General features: G+C 39.1%; 2 protein-coding genes across 5 annotated transcripts in view; one reads left to right on the top strand and one right to left on the bottom strand.

Moving 5' to 3' along the window:
- Positions 1 to 18,565, top strand: part of NFX1 (nuclear transcription factor, X-box binding 1) — a 60,926-nt gene extending 42,361 nt beyond the window's left edge. Inside the window, exons 20-25 of one of the 2 annotated variants that reach the window (XM_084282543.1) lie at positions 197 to 295; positions 1,990 to 2,056; positions 6,768 to 6,913; positions 11,828 to 11,929; positions 12,691 to 12,803; positions 18,438 to 18,565. In XM_084282543.1, coding sequence (XP_084138669.1) covers positions 197 to 295; positions 1,990 to 2,056; positions 6,768 to 6,913; positions 11,828 to 11,929; positions 12,691 to 12,766 — 490 coding nt within the window. In that variant the 3' untranslated portion in view covers positions 12,767 to 12,803; positions 18,438 to 18,565. Of the gene's footprint in view, positions 1 to 196; positions 296 to 1,989; positions 2,057 to 6,767; positions 6,914 to 11,827; positions 11,930 to 12,690; positions 16,213 to 18,437 lie in introns of those variants that run through there. The other variant, XM_084282542.1, reaches the window with a different exon arrangement.
- Positions 18,566 to 20,990: 2,425 nt separating this feature from the next.
- Positions 20,991 to 26,755, bottom strand: LOC311207175 (transmembrane protein 14C-like). 3 transcript variants are annotated; one of them, XM_084283090.1, is made up of 5 exons: positions 26,674 to 26,755; positions 25,672 to 25,755; positions 23,363 to 23,464; positions 21,824 to 21,911; positions 20,991 to 21,620 (listed from the first exon to the last, which is right to left on the bottom strand). In XM_084283090.1, the coding sequence occupies exons 2-5, from the start codon at positions 25,745 to 25,747 to the stop codon at positions 21,563 to 21,565; spliced, it is 324 nt and encodes a 107-aa protein (XP_084139216.1). In that variant the 5' UTR covers positions 25,748 to 25,755; positions 26,674 to 26,755; the 3' UTR covers positions 20,991 to 21,562. The 3 variants fall into 3 exon arrangements, with proteins under 3 accessions (XP_084139216.1, XP_084139215.1, XP_084139217.1); XM_084283089.1 differs by lacking the exon at positions 26,674 to 26,755 and adding an exon at positions 25,935 to 26,652; XM_084283091.1 differs by lacking the exons at positions 25,672 to 25,755; positions 26,674 to 26,755 and adding an exon at positions 24,396 to 24,603.
- Between the last annotated feature and the right edge of the window lie 355 nt (positions 26,756 to 27,110).

Raw genomic sequence — 27,110 nt, 5'->3', positions numbered from 1 at the left:
AAAAAGTTAATGCTATATGGAAAAAAATCCTTTCCTGTAAATTAGCATCAAATGTACAGACTCTATCTTTTGTGAGCTGTTTATCTGTATTGGCATCCCGTCTCTTCAATGAGAAAATGTTCTTGGGCGGTAATTTTTATTTATTTATTTATTTATGGTGGCATTTTTGTGTTTTTTCTCCCCTGCTTGAACTTAGGCGTCTTGCTGAGGCTCTTGAAATAGATGATAACTCTGACCCTTTCAACATCCGTTCTTCTGGACCAAAGTACAGTGACCTTTTAAAAGAAGATGCAAGGTATGTGTTCTAATAATGAGAATTGTCACAGGTAAACAGTGTAGAGTGCAAGATAGGAAATGAAGATCGATTCTATTTGCTCTTGTAAAAATGTCTGTTTCCTTTTCTCTCCAGAGGTGATCATGGCAATAGGTGATCATTGAGGCAAAGGAATTGATGTGTTTTTCTCAAGATCAGTGAAATGAGAAGTTTAAATAATAATAAGTGTCTGGCTGGTTTCTTTGTTCTATAACAGGGCCAGATTTACAATGGGAACATCAGTTCCCACCATTCCTCTCACAACAAATCAGCATATGCACTCTTCCACTGGCTTCACAAACTTCTGCCCCCACTATCTCTGTGCTCTCTGTAATTTTTTCAGGACAAAGGCAAGAGTGATAACCAAGCAATGAAACATACTCTTAGAGTCTGAGACTATTTCTGTGTACTAGTCCCTTTATTTGTTTGCCTTGCTGTCAATTTTCAAAATAAAGACACTAGCAAAACATTTGCATGATGCATAGTTAAGACTATGCTAATGTGGGTTGCAAAGAGAGCTACTAGGATGAAACATCTGGAAATGAGGCAAGAGAAAGTCAAGTTAATATCAAAAGCATCTCACTAGTAAACACTGTGCAACCTGGAATGATAAAGAGGGATCAGACAGATTTGTAAAAAGATGCTTAAATGATAAAGGTCACTTAAGAAATTTTTACTTTGTCTGTATGTGTGTAGGCCTGTTGGATATATTTTGCACTTGCTTCAGTATCCTAATGATTAATAAATTTCATATTTTCAAACTTAATTTAATTTTAAATAACTTAAGAAATACTTCAGTCGAGTGGTAGATACTCATCAGTGTCCTGGGAAATTGAGGTACTTCATTTGGTTTGATAGGGAGTATGAATTGCACCTGGATTAATTTGTAAATATACAAACAACCTCCAGCTCAGGACAACCACAAATGGAACCCTTCAAATAGGATGTAAGCAAGCTGATAAAACACCAAAACAAGCTAAACTAAACTAAACAAAACAAGCTAAACTTGCAGTAAAAATGCAAGACCAGAATCAGAGTCAAGAAGAAATGAGAAATAAACTCAGTCATTTTTTACTGTCTCCACTCAGTCAGTTCTCTGATCAGGATCCTACAGAGGAGACTACTGATTCTGCAGATTTATTTATTTATTTATTTATTTTTACTGCTAACCAGATTTGAGAGATGAATTCTTCAGGTAGACATTTTTCCCCATGGGGACAGTGCTCTAATAAATGTTAACCTTTCTTTTGGAATTAGTTTACCTGCTCATATAAGAACAGAACATAAAGCTCACTCTGACAGATCCAATTTACTGTGATTAAGTAGGGCAAACCAATTAATTAAAAAAGTCCATAATATCAAGAATATTTTTTCTTCGCAAATAGCTTTATGCTTCTACTTCTGTTTTCATTAATTTGTTACACCAGATAAGTTCTAAAATCAGTCAGTGCACTTTTTCTGTCTTTGAAAACAATTCTACTCTGTGTACCCAACACCTGATTTTCCATCTAATGATGTAATCTAATTAAGTGGATTGCCTAAATGACAAAACTGAGAAACACTGAAATGGTAACTTTTCATTACAACACGTTACACGTTTACATATTACAGAAGATAAAGTCATTGCATCTTTGTACATTTTATTGCCTCATTTACCTAGTATGCTGTTGTTGCAGGAAGGATTTAAAATTTGTCAGTGATGTTGAGAAGGAGATGAGAATGCTTGTGGAAGCTGTGAATAAGGTCAGTATTCAGGTATTCTTTGAGTTATTAAAAGAAACAGTTTTGTTTACTTTGGGGGTGGATCAGAATTATGTTTATGAAACTTTAGTGCTAATAGTTAGGGATTAATACTAGATCTGTTTTTACTCTATTAGAATGCATATTTTAATAATAGAACAAAATTTTTAAAACATAGCAGTACGACCACTTCTGTGACAGTCAAGATTTTTTTACTTTTTGTTTTTTTAAAGACTCAACCAGTGCCAGGTTTTAATGCATCAGTGGATTACCTTTCATTTTTGTGTCTCCGTCGATAAAGCTTTAATCGTCAAACACAGTATTTAAAGGTTAAGACTCTGAGGGTGAAAGCCCTAGGTTCTTTCAGTCCCTGTAGTGGGATTTGCTTTCGTATCTGTAGAGTGGATGCTCTTTGGCATTTCTTTGTGAGGTAGTCCTCTTCCTCCTATAAGGAGACTGGGATTCAGCCTTAATAGACTCCAGTATACCTAGAGAGGTCGGTTCCACAGACAAAATCATAGGCATGTAGCAAAAGCAGAATTCTGCCTTTGGGCCTGTCTGGTTAGTGTACTACTGGCTTGCTGCTGCACAGTGCTTGACCTGTTGCATGCAGTTGGAAGTATAAACCACTCTATCCTCAGCTGTCCTTAGCTCAAGAAACATAACTTTCTGTAGAAAGTATCAATGTCCTTCCCCGTTCTCTGCCGTAGGACTGCATATGTTCTATTTTAATCACCTGGTTTTATTCCTTTCCTTTTGTGTGGTGTTTCTTAAGCAATCTCGGTGCTTGTCCACCTGTCTAATATTCTTACCTATTTTTTCAATATTGGAATGAAAATCCGAGAGGGATTATTTGTGTCTAATTGTATTCAGGCCCCTCCAATCTCATTTGCTAATAGATGTGTAGAATAATTGTTATTAGCTAAAAATAACTTGCCCAACGTTGTTTTGACTGTAGTTATCCTATTTTATACCTTTGTATACTGCCTTTATTTTACACACCTGTACGGAGAAATGTATATGTACACATTTGTATATTTGATAACTGGATATACCAATATATATTCCCAAACCAACAGCCAACCAATATGTGTAATATGGTACAAAAAAGGTGACTATACGTCTTGAATTAGTAATATAGAATGGATTAGTGACATAAAATATAGTCGAACAAGAGAACAGGAGAGCTCAAGAAAATCTCTAAGGTTTAGTTCTCAGCAGTAACAAAGTATTTGTTAAATAACAATTCTACAAAACAGACCATTGAGTGTATATTAAAAAGAGCCTCCATTGCAGAAGAGGATGAAAAAAACAAACAAGCTAGCCATAACAGTCCTTCCCTTGTCTGACCTAAAGGGAGAATTGGTCAATGTTCATTTAAGCTTCTGTCATGATGAAGATGAACCAGTTAGGCCCACCTGACAGTTCAGTACCTCAAGGATGAGTTCTGCACCCACCTGCACCTCAGGCTGTTGGGAATTGCTATTCCATAAGGTACAAGAAGTTCCCAGAAGTCAATTTATATTTCAAAGGGGAAGAGATTTTTTTCTGAACACCAAAAACAAGTTACACAAGTCTTATCATTTGGAGTCTGTACGTTATGATGCATGTCCAGGTAAAAAATTATTTTCATGAATTCTTCAGTAGGCAAACTGAACAGTTACCTGAGGAGTCCCACCATAATCTTTGTTCTGTACCTGAAAATTCTCTATTTAGTTACATACTAAGTTTCGCAAGGCTGTCAAATTCCTCCTTGAACTGCTTAGATTCCTGATTACCAGTCATGTTCCCTCTTGCAACCACAGGTATTTGTATTGTGTTGGAGATGTCTCTATGCCTGGTAAGTGTTATCACTGCTCTTCATTCAGACCTGTTGCTCAGCCAGACAAGTCAACTCCCACTTCTTATGTATCCAAAGACTGGATTAATATGTTTGACCTGGCATTATGCAAGGAGACTGTGCTTAGTTGTTCTTCTGCCAAGATCCCTAAATCTGTCTTATGCTTGAGTCTCTGTTCAGTTGTTTGTTTACCATGACTCCTAAATCCTTTCTGTCTTGAGATGTGACTTGTGTTCTTTGTTTCTAGATGTTAAGCTTTACTTCCTTGTATTAAAAGTATTTTGCATGCTGGTCTATGAAGCATTCAGGTAGCTCTGCCTGTATCAGTACTATGTATTTTGTACTGATTACTGTTACTTATGCTTACACATTTTTGTTTTGACTTGTTTATATTTTTGCACTGTTCCTTTGGATACTAATTTCAGCTTAACTGGATAAATGCGTAATGAAAAGGATTCTGATGCTTTTTGTCAATTTGTAATTTTGTCATTTTGTAAATACACGCTTACATATTAATACAGTTAACTTTATCTGTCATTGTATGACTTTGCTTGCTTCATGAATATCTGTTCCCCTAGACTCATTAGCGTGTATTAATCTAGCACAGCAGAGTTGTCACTACTGACATGTGTAAGCAGACAGGACAGAAAACATTCATGTCATCCAGCTCTGTCAGCACATAGACAGAAATTCTGATTTTTTTTGAGCCCAGAATCATCCCTTTAAACATCATCCTTCTAAAGGTACAAAATCTATAGAGTTTTCTTTATCCAAATGTTTGTCTTTATGCTGAAAGTGTTGTAGTAGGTGGAAAGTTTATTACTGTTTATTGCTAAGTAACTCTGTCCAGACAGTATGTGATTATTCTGAAGACTTGTGGAAAAGATTGACCACCACTTCAGGTCTGGTTACTATTCATAATTTAGCTACTTAATGTTCTGAGAGGAGGCAGGTATAAACCATCCATCTACAGGGCAGGTACACTGTGCCTTTAATGTTTATCTTCCTCTGTTAAATTCATCTGTAGCAGACTATATCTAGGTGACTGCAGCAGAATGAGTATTCTCTTTGTCTCAATGGAGGGGATGAGTTTCATCCTCATTCTGCCTTTCTTTGTAAGAACTGGTGAACAAATGTTTTGCGGAGTTGAATAGTAGAGAAAAGGACTATAACAAATAGGATTACTGTTAAGTAGCATTCCTCCTTTACAGTAATACTGATTTACAGAAACACTGTAAAGGACCCAAGAAGAGGTTTCAAGAACCTGTGTTGATTCCTGCAGTTGCTTAAATAATTTCCAGGAGTATTCTTTTTGCTTAATCTAACCAGTTAAAGATTATATCAAATTAATAGTTTCCTAGAATATTAAAAAAGAAAGAGTACACAGTACTGTGTCAAAGTTACTTCTGGCAGCACTGTGATCGTGCAATAATAGACTTGAACAGACTCGAATAGATTTGTGTGTAGTTTAAGATTTATCAAAATTGTCCTTTTATTACATTCTAAAATGGGGTTCTCTGCATCTTAATGATTTGAAGAGTTTTCACATGACTTGTAAAGCAACTGCTTTTTAACATAACAGTTCTCCTTGTGCAATCCGAAGGTGTGCTAATCAGACATTTGTATTTGAACGTTTAACGTAGCCTGTCAGAAGATTTCTTAGAATCATTCAGGTTGGAAGGAGCCTGCAGAGGTAATCTAGTGCAGCTCTTTCTTGAAGCAAGAACCAACGCTGAACTCAGCCCCTGAACGAATGGGCCTTATCCAATCAGATACTGAAGAAGTTTCCTAAATCCTCTCTGGCTACTCCAAGGGACCTTCTACTTCATGTGCCTAAAAATGGCTGATGAGAGGCTGTGTTTTTTTTTCGCAGGCTTTGAAATGTAGCTCATTGTCCTGTAGTTCTTGTGTTGTCTGTCTTGCTCTTCTTGGAAACACAACAGTTGCCTTTCTCCGATCATTAGGCTCCTACCCCCGATGTCTGTAACCTTTCAAAAGTGATAGAGAACAACACATACTCCTAGTCTCTGTGTTGTTAAATGTACTGCATCCAGTCCCAGAACCCTGTACAGGCTGGGACTTCTCTTGCAGTCCCTGACTCAAACGTTATCTAATACTGGCTGTTTGTCTTCTTCTTGAACCCTGTTGATAGCCCCAAAGACCTCTGAGACCTTGTTGGTGACAACCAAGGCAAAGGCTGAAGCACAGTGTCTTGAAACCCCGAAGCAGACTGAGTATCTTACCCTCATCTGCATCTGCTGTTGTTAAGACACCCAGTCCTTTAGGAAGGAGAGACTCTTTTATTTTTTTCTGTTCTTTCTTTGACTGTTGATGTAACAATTGTTGTCAAATCAAGCATTATCAGTTTTTGTTCACTGAAACTGAAACTACAGTTTTGTTGCTATTTAATAACATCAATAGACTTTATTACGTGGCAGGTTTTCCAGATATATCGCTTATTTGGTAGAGAGAAGTGATAACTAAATCTGATGCCTTTGTAGCCACCTGCTGTGTATGTGCATTGTAAAAACCAGTCTGAAAAAGAAAAATTCAGATAAATTATACTGCTTCTTTGGAATGTAGACAGAATAGATGTATTCAGGATATGTTTCGAACTTAAATGTACACATAAATGTGTGTATGTATGCTTTGAGGTGGGAACTAAATGGTTGTTTTTTAGATGATTTTTTTTTGCCAATACTGATGTATTAACATTTTGTAGGACTACTTTGTCATGGTGGCAAAATTTTAGAGTTAGAAATGCTTTCTCTTTCCCACACACCTTTCCTTTCTGCTTGCCTTTCTTTGCTTGCTCACTCCCTCATTTTATATATTTATATATATATATTATTTTTTTTTCTTTTTTAATTTCAGGGCAAGCATACAAAGAAGAGTCATTGTTACCCACCAATGAACAGGGATCATCGCAGAATCATCCATGAATTAGCTCAGGTGTATGGCATTGAAAGTGTGAGCTATGACAACGAACCAAAGCGTAACGTTGTTATCACTGCAGTGAAGTATGTAATTCATTTTGTTTTCTAGTAACTGTGTATGTTTATATCACTTAATTGAATGAGTTTGTTTACAGTACAATTTGCAGCATGCAGTAGCTTCCTTTTAAAAGTTTTTAAAGCAGTTTTAACATTTGATAAGCTTCTGTTTCCCCCTGGTTGAATACATCTTCAGAGAAGAAAACCCAATTAAAAATGAAAAAGCTAAGAAAACAAGATTTTGCAAGTCTGTTTTCCGTTTGGCTTAGCAGTAACTTCTTGTCTTTTTGTCATCAGCTAAATTTGACAGAAGTATCAGGGATGATAAAAGTAATAAAATTTTATGAATATTAATGGCTGGATAGAGAAGTCACATCTAAATTTGCACCTTCTTTGAAGAAGGCTCGTATTGGAACTTCTCTACACACCTGAACCTGCCACAGAAAGTCCTATCCTTTCTTTTTTGTTAATGGACAAAGTTGGAAACGGATTACTGCAAATATAAAAGATGTCTAAGCAAAATTAGAGATGCTTGGAGTGGGCATGTAGAAAGAAGTTCATAGTATAAAAGGAAATGAAGGGAATATAGCTGGGGGAAAAGCAAGGTTATTGACTGGAGAGTGTGGCTTCCTTGATTCTTTTGTCACTGAGCAACTTATTTAGTTTAACATTGACAAATTTTAGTTCAGCACTGTCAAATTGTGGTTCTTTGACAACTCATTTAATTGGTTTCTAACTGTAGATGTTGGCTATAGTTAAAAATTAAAAAATAAAAAAAATGTTACCATCCCTGCTAATTACAGTGCCATGAGCTGCTCCTGAGCCTGTTATCCTAGTTAGAATCTCGATCTCTTTCAATAAAGATGGGACACTACTTTAAGGTAACTCTTTATGTTTCTGTGAACCAATTTAAGGTATCTCCCTTTTCCCTACAAAAGAAGGGTGAGAAGAGAGACCACATTTGAAAAAGCTTCCTCAGAAAAAGCAAGGGGCTGGAGGATGATGAGAAATTAGTGAAGAGGAGGAGAAAGTGTCAGAGAAACGAGTAGGACAGATGATGTTTAAAAAAAAAAGTCATTGTATGCTGAAACTTTAGAATGGGAAGCCTTCTGTAGTGTTAGAAGTTGCATACTTGCTCCTTCCCTTTTGTTGTTTAGGGAAGATCATGCAGTGCAGAACACAAGAGCTGCACTTTTACTTCTGCTCCTATAGACCCTGAGTGCTATACAACAGTGTTTTTCAGCTGCGTAGCAATGTTTCCTAATTGAATTCATCCAAGGATTCTTTTCATTTTAATTTTATTTCAAGTGGCAAAGACCACTTCTTCAAGACATAAAACTCATTGAAGCCTCAGACAATTGATAGCTCAGGTTCTAGGATGATATTTTTAGAGTATTTCGTAGAATAGTTTAGTTCAGAAGGGACCTTAAAGATCACCTAATTTCAACCCCCCTGCCATGGGCAGGGACATCTCCCACTAGACGAGGTTGCTCACAGCCCCATCCAGCCTGGCCTTAAACACTTCCAGGGATGGGGCATCAAGAGATTGTCTGCACAACCTGTTCCAGTACCTCACTACCCTCTGAGTAAACATTTTTTTCCTAAAACCTAATCTAAATCTTCCCTGTTTTAGTTTAAAGCCATTACTCCTTGTCCTAGCACTATATTCCCTGACAAAGAGTTCCTCTCCAGCTCTCTGGTAGACCCCCTTTAAGTACTGGAAGACTGCTGTGAGGTCTCCCTGGAGCCTTCTCTTCTGTAGGCTGAAAAACCCTAACGCTTCATCTTGTATTTGTAGTAGAGGCGTTTCAGCCCATTTGATCATCTTTGTGGCCTTCCTCTGGACTCGTTCAAATATGTCCATGTCTTTCTCATGTTGGGGGCCCCAGAGCTGAATGCAGTTTCACAACAGCTTCTTCAAATCCAGAGTCTAGTCAACACAAAGCCCAAATGGTTTGATTCAGTTTGTTTCATCCTGTTTTCAGTATTCCCTGCAGATTTCTTTTAGGGGCATTTCCAAGTATACATAACGAGAAATGACACTAGGCATTTTTCCTACTCTTCCCTGTTATGTCACTGAAATGGTAACATCACCATACAAGTTGGATCAGAGGAGTGAGAAAAGGTATCCTTGTTGCTAAAGAGAGTTCCTCTAGGCAGATAATAGGCTAGGAGCAAGCACCATGACTACTTTGCCATCAGTAAAATGCACCTGTCATCATTCCACCACATTGGTATGAGATGATCATGTTAGCTGCATTAGAATCACTGATGTACAGCATTGCTGATGTCTAAGCATATAAAGAACATTCCTAGTGGTTCATCTTAAGTGCCTTTCTCCATGCTTCCCTGCTGGTTGCCTTTGTAGTCACCATCTTTCTGAGCAGTTGCAATACCAGATTCCTTCTGATACAGGATTCCTTCCATGGGACAGTACCGTGTTAAAAGGTTATGTGCAGACTGGTATGGCAAAAAGGGGAAGAGGCTTATTTTTGGTGTTCCATCTAGGAACAGCATTTAATTTAATGTTTATATATAACTTACATATGTAGGTGAGTATATAAATATATCTTTATATACAGGCTTATATAGATTTTTAGAGAGATTTAATATATGGTTAAATTTTAATGCATAATTATATGGTTAATATGTTTAAATTACTTTAGTATGTTATGGCAGTTTTCTGATAAAATAATTGTAGGATTTTTTACCTCATAATTTCCATGTAAATGCAGCTTTAAGCTCAGAACATTATTCAATAATAAAAAATACAGCGTAATTATTAAGTGTTTTGGTCACATTAGATAAGTGTAAATTCATTTACTCCTACTTTGCATTCTAAGTTGGTTTGTCAGAGACATAGAAGACTGTTAAAAACAGTGAGAGATACAGGTTATCTTCTTGAAAAAAGCCTGGAAAGGTGCTGCAGCGTTATCTCAAAGATACCTGAAATCATAGCCCGAGTAGAGAATGCATATTCTCTCTTTCTTCTCTCAACAGACGAGGTAATGGGCACAAATGAAAATCATCAGGTTTGAAACAGTTGCAGGAAGAAGATTCATACAATATGTAGCAATTGTGGAATGGGTTGCTCATAAAATCAGTGACTTGCTGTATGTAGGAATAAACAACGTTAGAGCATATATATAATTTAATGTATAGTTACTCGTCTGCTATTTTCCTTGTACATATACTAGTGGTTTTAAATATAATGGTACTTGTGAGAATAGAAGAATGGGAAAGGCTAAGGTTACCTTAAATTATAAAGTCATAAATAGGCATTCAGGCAAATGTTTGTTTCCAATGTGGAATAAAAGTTACTGTTAAGTTATGAATGCAGTGTAAATAGGAGGGCAAGAATGAAGGACAAGAAGCAGCATTTTTTTCGCCTGTTCAGAAATGGAGAGGCCAAGCTAATTTATTCTCCATATAAAAAGTAGCTAGCCAAAAAATGTATCATGTGCAAGCAGTACTCAGAGAACAGTCTACATCTCGGAAGGTAGGGAAACATTCCTAAGAAGAAGAGGCATTCAGATATAAGTAGGAAAGCAGTGCTGTTCAGTGTACCAGAATGGTGGTGGAAGGCCTCTCAGTCCTGCAATTACATTGAAACCGTGACTGAAAGTTGAAATAAAGCAAACTCACTCTTGAAAGTGACTCGTAGGAAACTTTTAAGACATCTCCACAGCCTGTTAAAGACAGAGTTGCGTGTGATACTTTTTTTGAAAAATTTTGGCTTAGATGCCTTTTTTGTAATAATCTTTCAAAGCAGTTTCAATTTTTTTTTTATATCCTTCCCCTGTCTCCAGCCAGTGCAGCCTTTGGATATGGACTGTGCAGTACTGAAGTTGTGCTTCATTTGCAGCCGGTACAAGCCTAGGGACATACTAAAGCATACTGTCTTCCTGCATTGGAGAAAATACTGCCCTGCACCATGGCCACAGGGTGGCCCTTGTATTGCAGAGGGCACAAGCACAAATGGGATGCTTCATTGTACGGTTATGGTCGCATAATAGACCTATGTGGAGGGCAGGAAGAACTGTTTGTTTGTTTTTTTCTTAATGCATATCATTTTTCTGGTCTCATGCACCTGGGCTAACGGGTGAGGAAGTGGCAGTGTATTGTGAGGCACTGGCTCAGGTTGCCCAGAGGAGCCCCATCCTTGGAAGTGTTTAAGGCCAGGTTGGATGGGGCTTTGAGCAACCTGGCCTGGTGGAGAGTGTCCCTGCCCGTGGCAGGGGGGTTGAAATCAGGTGATCTTTAGGGTCCCTTCTGATCCAAACTATTCTGTGATTCTGTTATTGTTCCTTGGAGAGGACTGCTTCACAGGGGCCTAGTTTTAGTGCAGAGTGATGAGTAAGTTTAATGTGACCTGCTGCTTGAGGTTAAGAACGTGGCTCCACAGCATTAGATATTGTGAAGATGCAGTGATCTGTGACCATAGACCTTGATGCAGCCTACAGCTTCCTCGTGAGGGGGAGAGATGAGGAAGGTGCTGATCTTTTTTCTCTTGTGGCCAGTGATGAGACCCAAGGGGGGAATAGCATGAAGATGCATCAAGGGAGGTTCAGATTGGATATTAGGAAAAGGTTCTTCTCTGAGAGGGTGGTTGAGCTTTTGAGCAGGCTCCCCAGGTAAGTGATTGTGGCATCAAGCCTGTTGGAGTTCAGGAAGCATTTGGACAACAATCTCAGAGAGATGGTTTGATTTTTAGGTAGTCCTGTGTGGAGCCAGGAGCTGGACTCAATCCTTGTGGGTTACTTCTGTTACAGGATATTCTGTGACTCTATGAAAATTAAATAGTTATGTAGATGAAATACAAATATGAACTCAGACACTGGTACCACTACTTCTAAACGTAACTCTTTTTTTGCCCTAATTTCTAAATGAATATAAATTCCTGTTGAATAAAATAACTTTTTTTTTTTTTTTTTTTTCTAGAGGGAAATCCATTTGTCCAAGCAATACTTTAACTTCTGTGCTGGATAAAGAAATGCAGAACAGGCCTCCACCTCCTATTCCTCATTACAAACAAACAGATAAGTAAGAAATGTGTTTCTAAAATGGTGTTCTTCAGTTTTGTGCTGGTTTGCTCAAGGAAGAGTGTTCATGAACTTCAATTTTATGTTCCCTGAGTCTTTTACTCAACTTACATGCTGCTGCGGAGCTTGCAGCCTGCACTAAATTTTTCTGTCCACAGAAGTAAACCTGAAATTAAATGCTAACAGAATGTAGGATTGACAGTGATATAAGAGTAGTAATAAAAACAAATATTATGGACCTCTCTTTTTTTTTTTTTTTATAAAGATTAGATGATTGAGAATAGATTAATGTTTTGGAGGTTTGGGTTGTTTTATATTTTTAACTTTTCTGTGTAAAAGATAAGTAGTGTCTTACTGGCATAAAATAATTTATTAGGACAGTTAGTAAATATATTTTTGTTTATGTTTATATTTTATTATTTAAAAGCATGTTTAGCATTTAGTCTTCAGTACATTAGTGCTTTTGCAATAAATATTACTAATAAATGATAGTTTCTGGTAAAACTCAAAAACAAGTTGTATCAATTCAGCCATGCACCGTTATACGTTAATTTGATAAAGTATATATTTTTTCCCCAAAATCATAGTTAAATGTTTTCTGAAGCATTAAGATATTTCCATTAGAACATAATTTAGAACACCCCATCTATCAATGCAGTGTTCATATGCACACTGAGACGTTATGGGAATTTGTGACTTCAACCTACTTTTATCTTGTGTTTCATGCAGAGTGAGTAACATCTAATATTCTTATAATTTCAGGAGTAGTGGAAGCAGTGGTTTATCCAAACCATTAAAAGAAGAGCCAGTAATTGACTACTTCGATGTCCAAGACTGAAATGGTTGATGTAGAATTACGATGCAGAAGCTTACAGGTGAAGATACTAAATTATTGTGCAAGGCACTTTTTGGTTACCTGTCAAATGATCAGTTGTTCAGCATGTTCATGATTTAACATCTACAGTTAGATTGTGATACTTTACGGTTTACATCACTGCATAACTGCATAATACTTAACAGTAGTATAATTTTTTTCAACCTGTGTTTGCTGCATTTTTTTTATCTAATATGCTGTCAGAACGATGTAAATTTCCATCAATGCCTTTAAAGTGAGAGAGCTGATAATCAAATAGATTCTTTTGAGTAGTGAGAACAACAATAAATCTTAAAGATTTACTTCAACATATCTCACACAATTTAAACTAAACCAGGAATAATCTTTGTTAAAAGCACTAAAGAGAATATTCTTAAAGCATTTTCATATTTTTATTAATTTGTATCCATGTTAATGTGGTAAATTTGGTAATTTTAGTTACTCCTTTGCATGGACTGAAATACAAAATTTAGTCAGTCTTGAAGTACAAGTATATGCTCTAAATGCCACTTAAGAGCACAGGTTTCTTTTGTATCTGAAGAACCAGGATTTGGGGAAGGTGGGGAATTAAAGCTTATTTTGTTTTACCTCAAATTTGACATTTAAAAAAAACAAAACAAAAAAAAAGACATCATTATTAATGTTATTCAAGACCTTGAACAAGATAAGCTTTTATACATTATTTTGGTGTTCTATTTGATTTAGTTTTTATTTAGATATGTTAGCTTGATGGTCTTGGGTTTTTTGCATGGTTTTTGTTAATGGTTTATTACTTTTTTCTGTACTGTGCAAGCTTAAGGGAATGTGTGAAAAAAATATTATCAATCTGGAACAATTTTTGTAAAATTTGTAAGAACATCTGTCTCTTTGCCAGTGGAAGGTATTTGTTGCATGGGAAATGCCATGAACAAAATGGGATGGTGGTATAAACAGTTTAACAGTCTCTCAGATGGTGAATTGTTTCCAGATCACGAGCTAAAGCGGGAGAGAGGTGGTTCTGAGCAGACCTACAAAGTGGCACGGTTCTTGACTTTGAGTGATACACATTGTCTAGGGGAGATGGTCCTTTCAATTAATGACTTCCTTAATTCGGCACTGGTTTGCTGTTTCTTGTTCCGTGTGGCTACATGCAGCACTGGAGGCGAGTACCCTGTACAGCATCAGGGGCTGCTGCTGTTCAAAGAAGCTTAGAAAAAAAAGAAACAGACCTCATGGAAGCCTTGATGGTTTGGGTTTCAGCTAGCTTACTATGCTGTAGTGGGAGGTTTGTAGCCAAGAAAATGAAAGGCAGTGATCCATGTTTAAATTTACATAGTTACGAAACCGTGAGTCTTATACGTGAAGCATTCTGCGGCTACATTTCATCCTGAACATCCGGAGCTTGTGAAACAGTGAATAGCAAAGTCACAGATGATACCTGCCCCTTAAATCTTTTCAGAATTAAAACTTATGTTATTGCATATTTTTGTGTGTTTATTATTTCACATAAAAGAAAGTCGTACGTGTTTCTAAATGTTTCAAATGCGTGTCACCAGTTACCTTCTGGTAGAACAGTTACCAGAAGGACTCTCATTTCTCAAGACTGTTCAGGCTTTTAATTTGTTCATAGCAGTTTAAATTACTTACTTAAATTACTTTGTCTTACTTTTTGTGAACAAAAATTAAGAATAAATTAACAAAGCTTATAGTACCCTGATTTTCTAAGCACACTATTGTTTGATCCTACAAGGCATACTGCTTTGTGAAGTTCAGCTAAAGCTAAGGAAATAAGTTACTTAACATCTTTCCAGGAATCTTTTCTTCAATCCCATCATTGTGAGGAATGTATCTATTCCAGTGCTTGCAGACAAGTGTCAGTTCACTGTGGCTAGACAAAGGCTAATTCCTGTGTAGAAACCCAGAGCTGTCTTATGATAGCAGTGTTTTCAGGATAATAACTCCAACAGGGAGAATGTATCTAGTTACACTACGAGGGTTGGTTCTGGACAGGAACCTGCCACACATGTCCAGTGAGCTGAAAGTGTAGGTAAAGTGAGCCCCAGAGTATGTGTGGCTATTGGAGTTGGTATTCTGTAAGCAGACCTAACACACAGACACACACACACACACAGCCTAAGTGATTTAGTTAATATTAAACAGCATAAAGCTGAAGCCTTTTCACATGTTTTCTTATGAATACAGCTAATGCTTCACATTTGCACCTCTGATTTGAAATATAAAACTTAAAAGGTTTTAGTAGCATTATCTCTTTCATTTTTTTAATGAAATTATGGCTTTAACATAAAGATATGAACCTGGTGAGATGCACTTCAGCACCCTACAGTTTTTAGTAAGAAAACCCAGGTAATCTTCAGCTTCTCAGGTTGGACTAATTAATTATACTGGATCTGTTCATACTGAGAAATCATAGTACTCATTACTAAATATCTTAACTGCACATATATTAACTCTTACATGGATGTGTAAATTACACATCTCTATATCATGGCTGTTGGACTCTATCTGTAGTTATGAAGCAAGTCACACGTACGAAAATGTTTGCTTTGAAATGCATTCTAGTAACTCGGTTAAAAACATGATACCATGATACCGTACCCAGGGAATTAATACCAAAACCAAAAAGTATTGATGTCTTTCTTCCCAGAACACAGTAACATAGCCTTAAAAAGGAACTCAGCAGTTTAACAGTGGTGCTCTTCTTTCTGTTCTCATTTGCTTTTGCTGCAATGTCTGTGACTTTCATACTGAAGAGTACTAAAGACTGCAGTTCTGAAATCTGTGATAACTCATTTTCATACAGCACATGTGCCTCGTGGAAATGTTTTTCAATTAGCTATTTTGTAAATCCCATGAGCAGGCCTTTACGTCTTTTATTTGATAGAAGAACGAGAGAATAAGAGATCTTTGCATCAGTGAAGTCAGTAGCAAAAACCTTATTGACATGACTGTAACCAAGACTTAAGCTTGAACATGCTAGTCATTTTCCAGAGCCCTTAGAATAATACTATTTCTTGCAGATTTATTTGATATAAGTACTCTGCAATAAGCGTCTTTTGAAATAACTTGTGTGGTGTGAGTTGGAAGTCATGTAACTTCATTAAGTGCTTTTAAAATTGTGTATAAAATAGATATTTTGGCATTTGGGCTGTGCTATTACTGATCTGTATTGTTTAATGCATTTAAAGTGCTCTGAGTATTCAGTGCTTGGATTTAACCTAAAATTGTGTAAGATGTGTAAGTAGACTTCAGTATCACTGCTACTGTGGCACTTTTGTACAATATCTGCCGCATAAGGAAATAAGCAAAATAAAACTGTTCTAAATCACTTTTCTTAAGTTATTTGTTGAAAGCTTTTTATTTTACTTGATTTTTTGAAGTTGGTGTAAAATGACTTTCGTTATAAACCTGAAATAAATGCAAGTTGAAAGTTCTGTGCTTTGGAATTGTTTGCAAGTTTTATCTTGGTATTCCAAAGTTGGGAGACCTATATGGTGTCGTAGAGAAACAGTAAAGATTTAAATGGAAGTTTGGGGAGTCCAGTTCCTCAAATTTTGAAATACCACATGTGATTTCCTGAATTTGAAGCGATTTTAACTTGCTATAAGGAGACTGAAGCAAGTAAAGAGGGACTCCACAGGAAATAGTAGATTACCTGCTACCTTCTTGGGATTCAGTAGTACAGGAGAGTTGATTGTCTGAGCACGAGTTTATATTTTGGTTATCTGAAAAATGCATAGTCTGCCCAAAGGCTACCTGGCAATAAAATGTACAATTTTAACTTCTTAATTGTTTGCCCACCATTCACTTGGAACGGTGACTCTAAAGAAGAATGGTATTTGGGAGTGTGTGAGAGGGGCAGGGAGGACTCATGCCATGTAGAAGCCTCTGAGGTCATTGGATTTAACAAATACAGTATGTCAAATGTGGTCATACGATATGGGGAAGACAGCCGACACAATTTAGTACATGGCAGGGAGACTCAAAACTCAAACAATTTGAAAATAAGAAGTTTGAAATGTTTTGAGGTGCTTCATCCTGAAACCTCTGCAGTACATCTCCAACAGCAAAAGTCACAGAAGTGAGTAACAGGCTGTGTGGCCTGAGCCAGTATGTCAGGTGGAGTGCAGGAAGGCTCAAAGGAATTCAAGAAATGATCTGAGATTGAAGAGCTCTTGAAAGTCATCTGAAAATCTACTGTATTATTGCCTCATCTGTCATAATTTAGGCTTTATGCTCCAAAATATCCTGAAAAGTGACATGTGACAGGTGTGTATATAAGCATTGCAAAACAGATCTTAATTGGAAATCCCTTCCTAAAGAAATCCTTGCAGTTCAGGACTGTCACTGACTAGAATGTGACCAAACATGTCAGTATTATCAGTGTGTGCAAACAGCAGCAGAAGAGACTAATTGATTTTGGTATGTACTCAATCAATAGTACCTCTTGGCCGTGACTGAAAATTGTCAGGGAAGTTGTGACATGGTCGCAAGAGTCTCCTATCACTAGTAGATAAATAGTAGATAAGTAGTAGATAAAAATAGATAAATTCTAGATAAATACTACTATTCAAAGACTGTTGGGTTTCTGTCATTTTAGCCTTTATAGATGTCCGGTTTCTGCTGCATTCCCAGCAGCAAGAAGCTTCCTATTTAATTAACGCTGTTCTCAGCTTTTACTAACAGTCTGAAGACCAGGTCTTTGTTGTCTTAGGATTTTTGGAGGCAGTAGTGCAGTTCCTTGAGCAGAGGGGAAATAACCCTGTTGCAGCTATCTTCGGTAAGGCCAGGTCCCTCTTTCTCAACTCTGTTGCCCAGGAGGGACGAGAGGGGCTTGATGAGTAGAGCTTGATCCTCATCCCATTCTCTCAGTTCTTTCCCAAGCCATCAGCTCTTTGAGGATGGTATCCTGGCTGCATAGGCCGAGAGGATCCCAGCAGTAGCCAGGCTCCTTGTTCCCTTATAATCCCTCCAAACTGTGGTTGTATCACTCCTAGAGTAACTAGAGGGGCCCAGGAAAATAAAAACGAGTCCTGGCATTGTCACGGAGACTGAGCTTACCACTGCATTGCTGCCTGAGCCTGAAAGTGGCACGTCTCCTTTCACCCTGTGGTGACAGCAGTGCATTGCAGCGTGAGCCTGGCTGCTGTACTACTGCCTGCCACTGCTTTGAGCAGTGTTTGCACAGTTCCCCTTTATTCCTCAGTAAGCACTGTGCTGCCTCTGCAGAGCAGGCCAACAGCCAGAACTGTCCAGTTACGTGCTGGAAGGCAGGATGTCTGGTGTCATGCTGTGTGAAATCAGTTCCCCAAAAGGACAATGGGAAACTTTTCAGCAGGACCCTGTTGCAGCTGGCAACGTGGAGCCTTTCAGCACCCATCTCAAGCACAGGTGAGTGTTCTTGTAGGACCTACTGTTGCCTCCTCCAGAGGTGCTCTCAGTCAGAGGAAGGCAGGGCAATTAAAACAAGGGCAGACTGTGTTAACTACCAGCAGTAAAACTGCATCAAACCTACTGCTCCTTGCTCCTGGGGCAGCGAACATGCCATGCACTGTAAAAGCACCCAGTAAAAGGCGGGGTTGTAGAAGACAAACTGCATGCAGGGGAAGAGAAAGAAAATATTATCTCCGTTTCACAGGTTCAGAAGGAAGGCACGGGTCCAAAAAACCATCCACAGGCACCTGTGCACTGGACTTGAGCTGGGATACAGCACAGAAGCACAAGCACTTCGAGTTGCTCCATCACGGCACTTCAAGGAAGCGGGAGATGTCTCTGGGCCACTACTGACGCCTCATTCTGCAGTTTTTCCTTGCAAGGATTCTGGATGAACGAAGGCTTTCTTTCTCCTGTAACTGCCTGGAGGTTCTCCCGACTTTTCTTTCCCCTCCCATTTCTCCAGGTGGATTAAAATTGTTCAGTCAGAAGGCATGAGTATAATGCCAGGAGGCTGGGAATCCTAACACCACCAAATGGTAATTGCTTCATGCTTCAGGCCATATTAGTTCCAGCACGGGCAGACCCTCAGCTGGGGATGACCGAGTGCCAGCAGCTCCCAGCACCGTGACTGACAGAACTGGGACGTGGCAAATTGCACTCCCAAAGCCCGCGGCAGGACGAGGGCTAGGGGATGGCTTTGCATTGCCAACAGTCCTGCACAACGTTCTTAGGAATAAGGGATAAAGTGGGACAGCTCCTGACTGCTTCCCCCTAAACCATTTCACTTTAAATGTTTTCCATCTTCCTCTCATTCTCCTTTGATACTCTAAAAGACCAGCACCTGTACTGCTGGTGTGACATTAATGTTCTTACGCTGTGTTACACATTTGTACAAAATGAAAGGGAGTTTGCTGGCTGTGAAAGCCACGTGAATTGAAAGAACAGCTTAGGGTGTGACATCTGCTGACAGGTGAGTAACAGGATTGCTTTTTCTGCCTCTCAAATCAGCGCTGCAATTGAACCTCAGTATGTTGTTGCCATATTTGAGGTCTCTGTCCTGTATCTATAAAGAGTAAGGCCCAACTGAAGCACCCAAGTGTATGAGATTTTGATCCCCAAAAAACCTTTCTTACAGCCCAGCAGCTGGGTGGTTTGCAGCACTCCCAGCCCATTCACGCCCGGCACTGCCCCAGTGCAATGCAAGCACCTCACCTCAGCCAGAAGATGCTCAGCAATATGACCCTACCCGAAGGTTTGTGTCTAGTCAGGGGAAGAACGAGGCATCACTAAAAGGCTCTGAGGAAAAACTGGGAGGCCACACGCAGGGTCCTGAATGGGTACGGACCTGGAGCAAGGGTAGCCCAAAGTGAACAAAAAGCATAGGTGAAATTTAGGCTGTCCAAATGGTTTTCCAGCTCCTTCTTTGAAGAGAGGATTTATCCACCAAAATGAATATGAAATTCCCTCTTGTAATCCTGAGCGAGGCCCTAAAGAGAGGAGTGAGGTACTTCACGTCACCGATTGCCACCCACCTTCCACCAGCCACTGACGGTAACATGGAATAGAGGGCCTGGGCTTTCACTCTTAGCAATAAGGATTTGCTAACCCAAATTCTCTTGTTCTGTCAGTGCTGTAAGGTATCAAGTTCTGGGGGCATGACTAAGCTCTGAATTATTGAAGCCTGGTGACTCAGTCTGTGTTGCGCCAGCCTGGTTTCCCCATTTCCCCATCTCTCTAAAAAGCAGCAGTCTTTCCAGATCACGCTGATACTGTTAGCAATATTTAACTAACTTCTTTTTAGTTTCAGGGTCTGCTTTGAAAACACTAGCTTTAACAATCATTTTAACTATTAGATTCCTAAAAATAAAATAATTAGAAAAAAATCACTCTTAAAATGTTACATCCAGATACAATCTGGCTCTCAGCATGAAGCTTCCCTGAAGTCATGGCATGCATACAGCAAATTCAATACAAAAATAATAATCTTAGTTTACATAAAAACCACCGTAAGTGGAAGAAAAAAAAAAAAAAAAAAAGGAAAGAAACACCCCCCACACACACACCAAAACCTAAACAGTAAAATAGGAAATAAAATTTGTAGAATTGCCTTTTAGGCACATGCGGTATGAAAAAGGGTAGTAATGTTTTTAATTCTATAATGGCTCTAGAAAATTCTGTAGCAGTGATGGAATTTTCTACTAAGTTACATTCACTGGTTTAAAAGTATTAAGGCCATTACAAATATTCTATTGGATTTTACTTAATGTACTCTATATTTTACTTACAGAGTACAATTTAACTGAGACTAGGATTTCAGAGATGTTTTCACATGTTTTCAGTGCTGCTCCCTGGAAATCTGGTTATTTACAGGTTAAGTGCCCAGAAACAAGGAGGTCACAACATGAAATACGTTCAAAAACCTGGAATTAGCTTGATAACTTCAGTAAATCTTCAGTAGTCAATATGTAAAATATCACTTTAAAATATGAGTTACAAACTGTAAGTACCCTAGTATATCAATAATTGTAAATCATTAGAAATTAAATTAATGTGTTAATGAAGACCCCAAATTTAATCTTTTTCCATTTAAAATGTATTTTTAAACACCATGAAAAGACAGCATTTGTATAGCAGTTCACTGCACAGACTTCCACTGAGGTAGGAATGTGAAGGTAAGGTTAAAAAAAAAAAAAAAAAAGAGAGAAAAGATAACCTTTGTCTCCCATACAGACCGAAAGAATACAAAAACATCAAGTAAAGGTTTGTAATAAGTTTTACTTGTAAAAAAAGCAACATTTTAGCGTCATAAAAAGGTAGGATCTGTTTGGTGTTATAGACATAATGCATTTTCAACTCAGAATACAGCAGGTAAAGCATGCTGTAATACTCAGTATGAAAGGCATGAGATACAGTGCTGTACTGAGCCCATTTCTGCTGGTGACACATTGTCGGTACTTTCTAGATTGCAGGTCCTGTGTACTTCATACACATCGTCAGTATACTTTGGAATATAAAAAATTGGAAGTGTTAAACACTGAAATGTATTTCAAAAAAATAAAAGCAGGATCAAATTTTTCACTACACAGTCATAGCTCTACCAGATCACTGAAATAAATGGCACCCTGTATGTCTTGTACTGTCCACTAGTAGATAGTAGACTATCCACCCCATCATTCTTCTTTCAATTAAAAAAAAGAAAAAAAAAAGAAAAAAGAAAAAACAGTAAGCTGTCTTCATGTAGAAAACTGCTTCATATTCTTCTTTCTACGTTCATACAGCTTCATTATTAGGTTTCCTTATCCAGATATTAAGTTGTAAAGTGAACAGTTACTTTTCATGGGGCTTATCCACCATCTTCAGTGCTAATCTTCCAACCATCAGCAAACTGTGTAAGGGGAAAAACACTTGGTCAGTCCACAGAATTAATAGCAACTTGCCAATCCATTTTGAGATACTTCTCACATAACTGACGTACAAAAAAGAAAAAAGATGTACAGAGTACTTTATCTCAGTATAATTAAGCAAAAAAAAAAAAAATCACATACAGGAGATTAAAAAATAAATTTTAAAAAGTATATTGTGTTGTACCTGACACCAGCGATTAGCCCTGCAGGCATGAATTTTCCAGAGTTGTAAAACCTTGCTCCCATCACGGCAGTCAATGTTCCAGACGTAACTTAAATGAGAGATTAAAGAGTCCAGTCAGCAGAGGTGCATGCGTGTGACAGAGATGCTACAATTCAGAACAGAACAGAAATAAGTAGTATCATCAAGTAAAAAAGGTTACTTGATGTGATGGACAAAAAGAGTCAATAAATTGTGTAAATTTTGGAACACCTCAGTACATGAAGAGTAGGTATTGTAAGCTGAGTTCGTGCCAGTTGAGGGCTGACCGTGCAGTTTTTGACCTATCCAGTAGATGTGGAAGTGAAAGTGGACTGCACTGAAGACAGTGTTAAAGTAGAAAGAAATGCTGGGCCTTCTCCTTTCACTTCTGACTTTTCTATGGCAAAGAGCTAGGTGCTACATCACAGCTTCAGCAAACAAATGCTGTGGTCAGTGGCACTTTAAGCACTGACTAAGCACTGACTCAGCAGTTTGCTTCTCAAAGTCAGGGAAGCTGCAGTTCTGAAAAGAAGGAAGAAGAAACTGCATTACTGTAGCTTGCTTCTCTGCTGAATCTCCCCAAATGGAGCAATACTTTTGTAATTCCACACATATAAAATCAATCACAATCTCTACCATTTTCAGCAAACAGTGGATGCCCACATATACCTGAGATACAGCAGCCTAACAAGTGTCAGGCATCAGCTGTGCTGGAATTATCAGCTGGAATTATCTACATATGTTCTCAGCCTATTTCAGTGGCGAGGTACCCTAACTTGCTAGCGAGTGAGAAAAGCTCAAGTCGTGTTATTCTGCAAGTGGCATGAGCTTTAGGTATAATGAGGTTGAAGTGACAGCATGCTAACTTGGTGGCAACCCTGAGCTCTGCATGGTAAATGTCAGAAAGTTAAAAGCCACATTTTGGAGACTGGCACCATACCATGCACAATCTTTTAAACATCAAATGTTTACTTTTTTTTTTTTCCCTGAAGGATGTGAAATAATGGCATTTGGTTTGATTTTTTTTTTTAACCATGTAAGTTTCACTTTATCCTAGCACATATTTTCCTTCACTAGCAGTAGGTTTTTTGATGTCCATAAGACAAGCTGTAATGATGGATAACAGGTATTTTCATCTCCTGTTGTAGAATAGAAGCAAAAAGATGAGATGTCACCCAGAACACTTCATATTTCTTTAAAAAGGGATGCAGGAAAGCAGGAATGTAGTGAGAAATACTAAGCAAGACACACAAAGACAAGCAGATCTTCCACTTGTATTCTCAATAGTTCTTAAAAACAAAAAACCTAAATAACACCAATGGCTCACATTCCAGGAAGAGCAGTGGAGTTTGACCACTAAAAGAGATTTTCACCAAACACAAGTTTAAAGATCTGATTGAAACTCAGTTTGTAGCCCCAACAGTTTAACATTTCTGCAAAGACTTTTCGGTACTCATTTTTAGTATCCAGTTGTTTTAGGGTAAATATAACTCCTTGCAACTAAAGCTCTAGAAGACTTACTCAGAGAAATCCAAACATTATTTGGATTCTGTGAGAGCTGATAGGCACCCAGTCCTGCCAAACTTCCAAAGAAGAGGCCAGCAGCTAGCGACGGGACACTACCTGGGTGAATAAGAGAGAACATTTATTAGAAGCTCTGAAATAAACTTGTTCATTAGATTACTTGCTTTGTAAAAAACAAACAAACAAACAAAACAAACAAACAAAAACCACGGGCATCGATTGTTATAAAGCAGTCCGGGGGTGGTGGGGGTTGTCTTCAAAGATTTTAAGACCACACTGATCTGAATCAAGAACCATATTCAAATGATCTTGCATAAGATAAAATTAGCATTGGTATTTAACTCATTACCAGCAAAGCCACAAATACATTTACGATAGAAAGACTAGTGAGAAAAGCAAAAGAATTGGGGTCTTCTTTTGCAGACCAAAGCATGTTGCTTCAAGTAATTATTCTGGAATTGCTTGAAAAGCAGTAATGTAGAAAGGGATTAAATAGGAAAGGTTTAAGATCAGGATGTGTGAACTGAACTGGGCAGGAGTGTATTCAGACAAATAAAGAGTTGTCAAATAAGAGAGAGGAGTCAAATAGCCAGACTTTGGATCAAGCCTTCAGTACAAATGATAATGCTGAGCTACCACGAGATTGGCAATTTATAGATGACATCAGGTAAGGAAATGGCACGACCTCTGCAAGCAGTGAATACTTTCAATAAGGCTAATGGAAAATTCAGGACTTAATGCTACTTGACGGTGGTCCTTCAGTTTTTATAGGTCACCGTTAAAAGGACTCGAGGTTGCAGATCTATGCTGATAAAGATCTCCTGGCTTTGTTACAGGAGGAACACATGCTGCTGCCAGAAAGTAATCACTTTTCAGTCATCAACAGAGAAGCTATAATATTGCTTCACATCCTGCTTTTAATACAAACAGCAAGAGCTGAAGATAACGGGAAGCATCACATTCTTGTACACGTGCAAAGACAGACACTCTAGTAAGCAGCTGCTCTGGACAGAACACAGTTTAGCACCACCTTGTGGTAAATGCAATTCCTTCTGCATCCTGGGCGTCCTCAAACGGCCATCACATCCTTGAGTTTTACCTTGAGGCCCTGTTTAAGCACCTATGGCACATACAGTTCCTAGGACAAACATACCACCCCTGGCTGGGGAAGTTCTTTGGTCTCAAAACAACAACACACTAATGGGAGAGAGGGGAAAAGAAAATATATATATATAAGGAAAAAAAAAAGACCTTGCCCTGGCCCTGTTCTCATATTCTTCCCAAGGTATATAATGTCGACTTGGCTGTACAAGAACAGAACACCTCAGATCCTCAGATTGATGGATGAAAATTCAATTTTCTTTTGGTTTCTTCAATTTATTAGTAGGGATGACATTTTTTTTTTTTTTTTTTTTTAATTTCCCTGCACATCACCATACAAGCTCCCATTCCCCCTTCAAAAACCCCTTGACCTGAATTCCCTTCTTGCATCAGCTTGACCACGTCCTCCCATCTGGGAAGAGAAGATAAGATATTGATCATATCATAATGACCTCAGAGAAATACAGATGAAATCAGCTATTTAAGTTCTCAGTAGTGTCCCTCCTGCCCTAAGCTACGCTCAGAGCCCCAAGGCAGTAGGGAGCAGACTGGAGCAGGCGTTAGCATCCATGCGGTCACACCTAGTGGTAAGGGTCTCATTGTCTTCAGCAAGGAAGGAAGAGAGAAGGAAGAGAGTTAAGAGAGCTGAAAGGTTTTCAGAGTGGAAAGAGACAGCACCACGGCAGGGAGAAATGCACGGTTCTGCCTGGAGAAGGGCAAACTGGGCAGTGAAAGCAGGCCAGAGATGAAGCTTACACTGGGGAGCCCAGGGAAGGAACAACTTCAGGGACTGATTTGCACTGCTCAGCTCTCCCTGGAAAAAGGATCCTTCTGAAAACCGTGCAGCTTGCAGTATACTGTTACCACCACACATTAAAACGAGAATAAATCTTTAAGGGAAAAAATGGTGATGTCATTTAAAGGTAAAGAATATTTATAGTGTTTAAAACAGCAGGGGAGAAGGGTTTCTGAAGCAAACTCCCGGCAGTTTATCTGAAGTACATGAGGCAGAGGTGGGGTATCAGCACCCACCCAAAGCAGCCTGTGAGCTTATCAGCCCAAAGCACCCACCACACCCGACCAGCCCCAGGCTATCAGCACGCAGCACAAGCTGACAACCTTCACCTCTGGCAGGGGGCTTTCGTAGGAAGCCACCCAGCTCAGGCAAATTTAGGGGGGGTTAGAAGGGGACCCCAGCACCGTACCTGCTTTCGCGTAGCCGATGAGCCCTCCTGATGCCACCAGGGCAGCGTAGCCAAAGCCGAGCCAGTCCACAGCCATGCTGGAAACTGGAAAAGAAACTGTGCTGAGGGGAGCTGGCTCTTAACATCGGAGGGGGAAAAAGGGGAAAGAGGGGAATATTTTGCCGCAGGGAGGTCCTCCAGGAGGAAAATCTGCCCAAACCCTCCACCCCCAGCCCAAGCGATGCCCCCCGGCTCGCTGGGGAGGGTCCCCGGGCTGTGCCCACCTGCCCGGGGCGCCCCGCTCACACAGCCCGGGGCGGAGCAGGCTGCGGAAGGGGAGGCGAGAGAGCAACGCACCGCCCAAAACTTCCCTTTTCCGCCTGTTTTGGGAGAAAAACCACAGCATCACCAACCAAAAAAACCTCTGGGCAGTCGACTGGCTGCGTTTAGCTTTCGTTGGTAGTTGCTGTGCAGCCCTGTTGTGGAAAACATGGGGGATTTATGCACCTTACAAGATGGAAAACGTCTTGTCTACAATTTTTTTTTTTTTTTCAGTTGTTGAATCTGTCTTTCTTTACTTAAGTGGTGCTGCAGGACTTGTTCTAACCGGCTATACGCATACACTTAGCCTTATAGGAGTCCCTGAGCTCAGTGGAGGGGCTTCTGCACCACCCCGTAACAGAGCAGCAAACATCACGGGGCTGTGCTGCCTGCAAACAACACATTTTTTCTCTACAACGTGTTTTTTCAGATCTTTGTGAATTAGCCACATGGTCACAAAGTATCACTTTAACTCCCTCTGTGGCCTAAGTGGTTGAAGTGTAATCTTTTATTTCCCATAACAGTGCCTTAACCAACTTCATCTGTTAGCCCCTCTCCTGGAAGGGGTTGGCTTTGCTGTTAGGGCAGCGTAAAGGCTGTGAGGTTCACGGTTCACTGGCCTGTGGTCCATAGCCCAGCACTGGAGATCCCCAAGAGGATTTTGCAGAGAAACTGGAAGAAACCCAGAGCTGCTGAACTCACCTGAGGCTCAGCTGCGAGGCTGTGTGCCAGGCGGCCCTGCCGTACAGTCATGGCTCCATCTGCTTTACCAGGGCCATCCACGACCAGTTTCTGACACGGGAAGAGCTTCCTCACTGCTATCTTGTTATATATAGAATAGAAAACATTCTGATGTGCATCAGAAAAAAAAAAAAAAAAGGCAACGCACTGTTTAGTAGCTCAGCATTTACTCACCATGTATGAAATACAAGTTCTGCTTCCAGGCCCGCTTCTGCATTTCACCTTAGAAGCTGTTAGCATTTGTTTTCTCTGCCCACAAACTGTTCTGAGCCTCATGAGATGCACAATTGTTAGTGCAAAGGGAGTTTGGAGTTTTACAAATGGCTCATGTTTATTTGTAAGTCTAAACCTTAGAAACAAAAATATGTGGAATTTTTGCTTTTTCATTCTTAAAATGA

Source organism: Netta rufina (assembly GCF_964035555.1).
Source record: "Netta rufina genome assembly, chromosome: 2".
NCBI lineage: Eukaryota > Metazoa > Chordata > Aves > Anseriformes > Anatidae > Netta > Netta rufina.
This window is presented reverse-complemented; position numbering and strand designations above follow the sequence as displayed.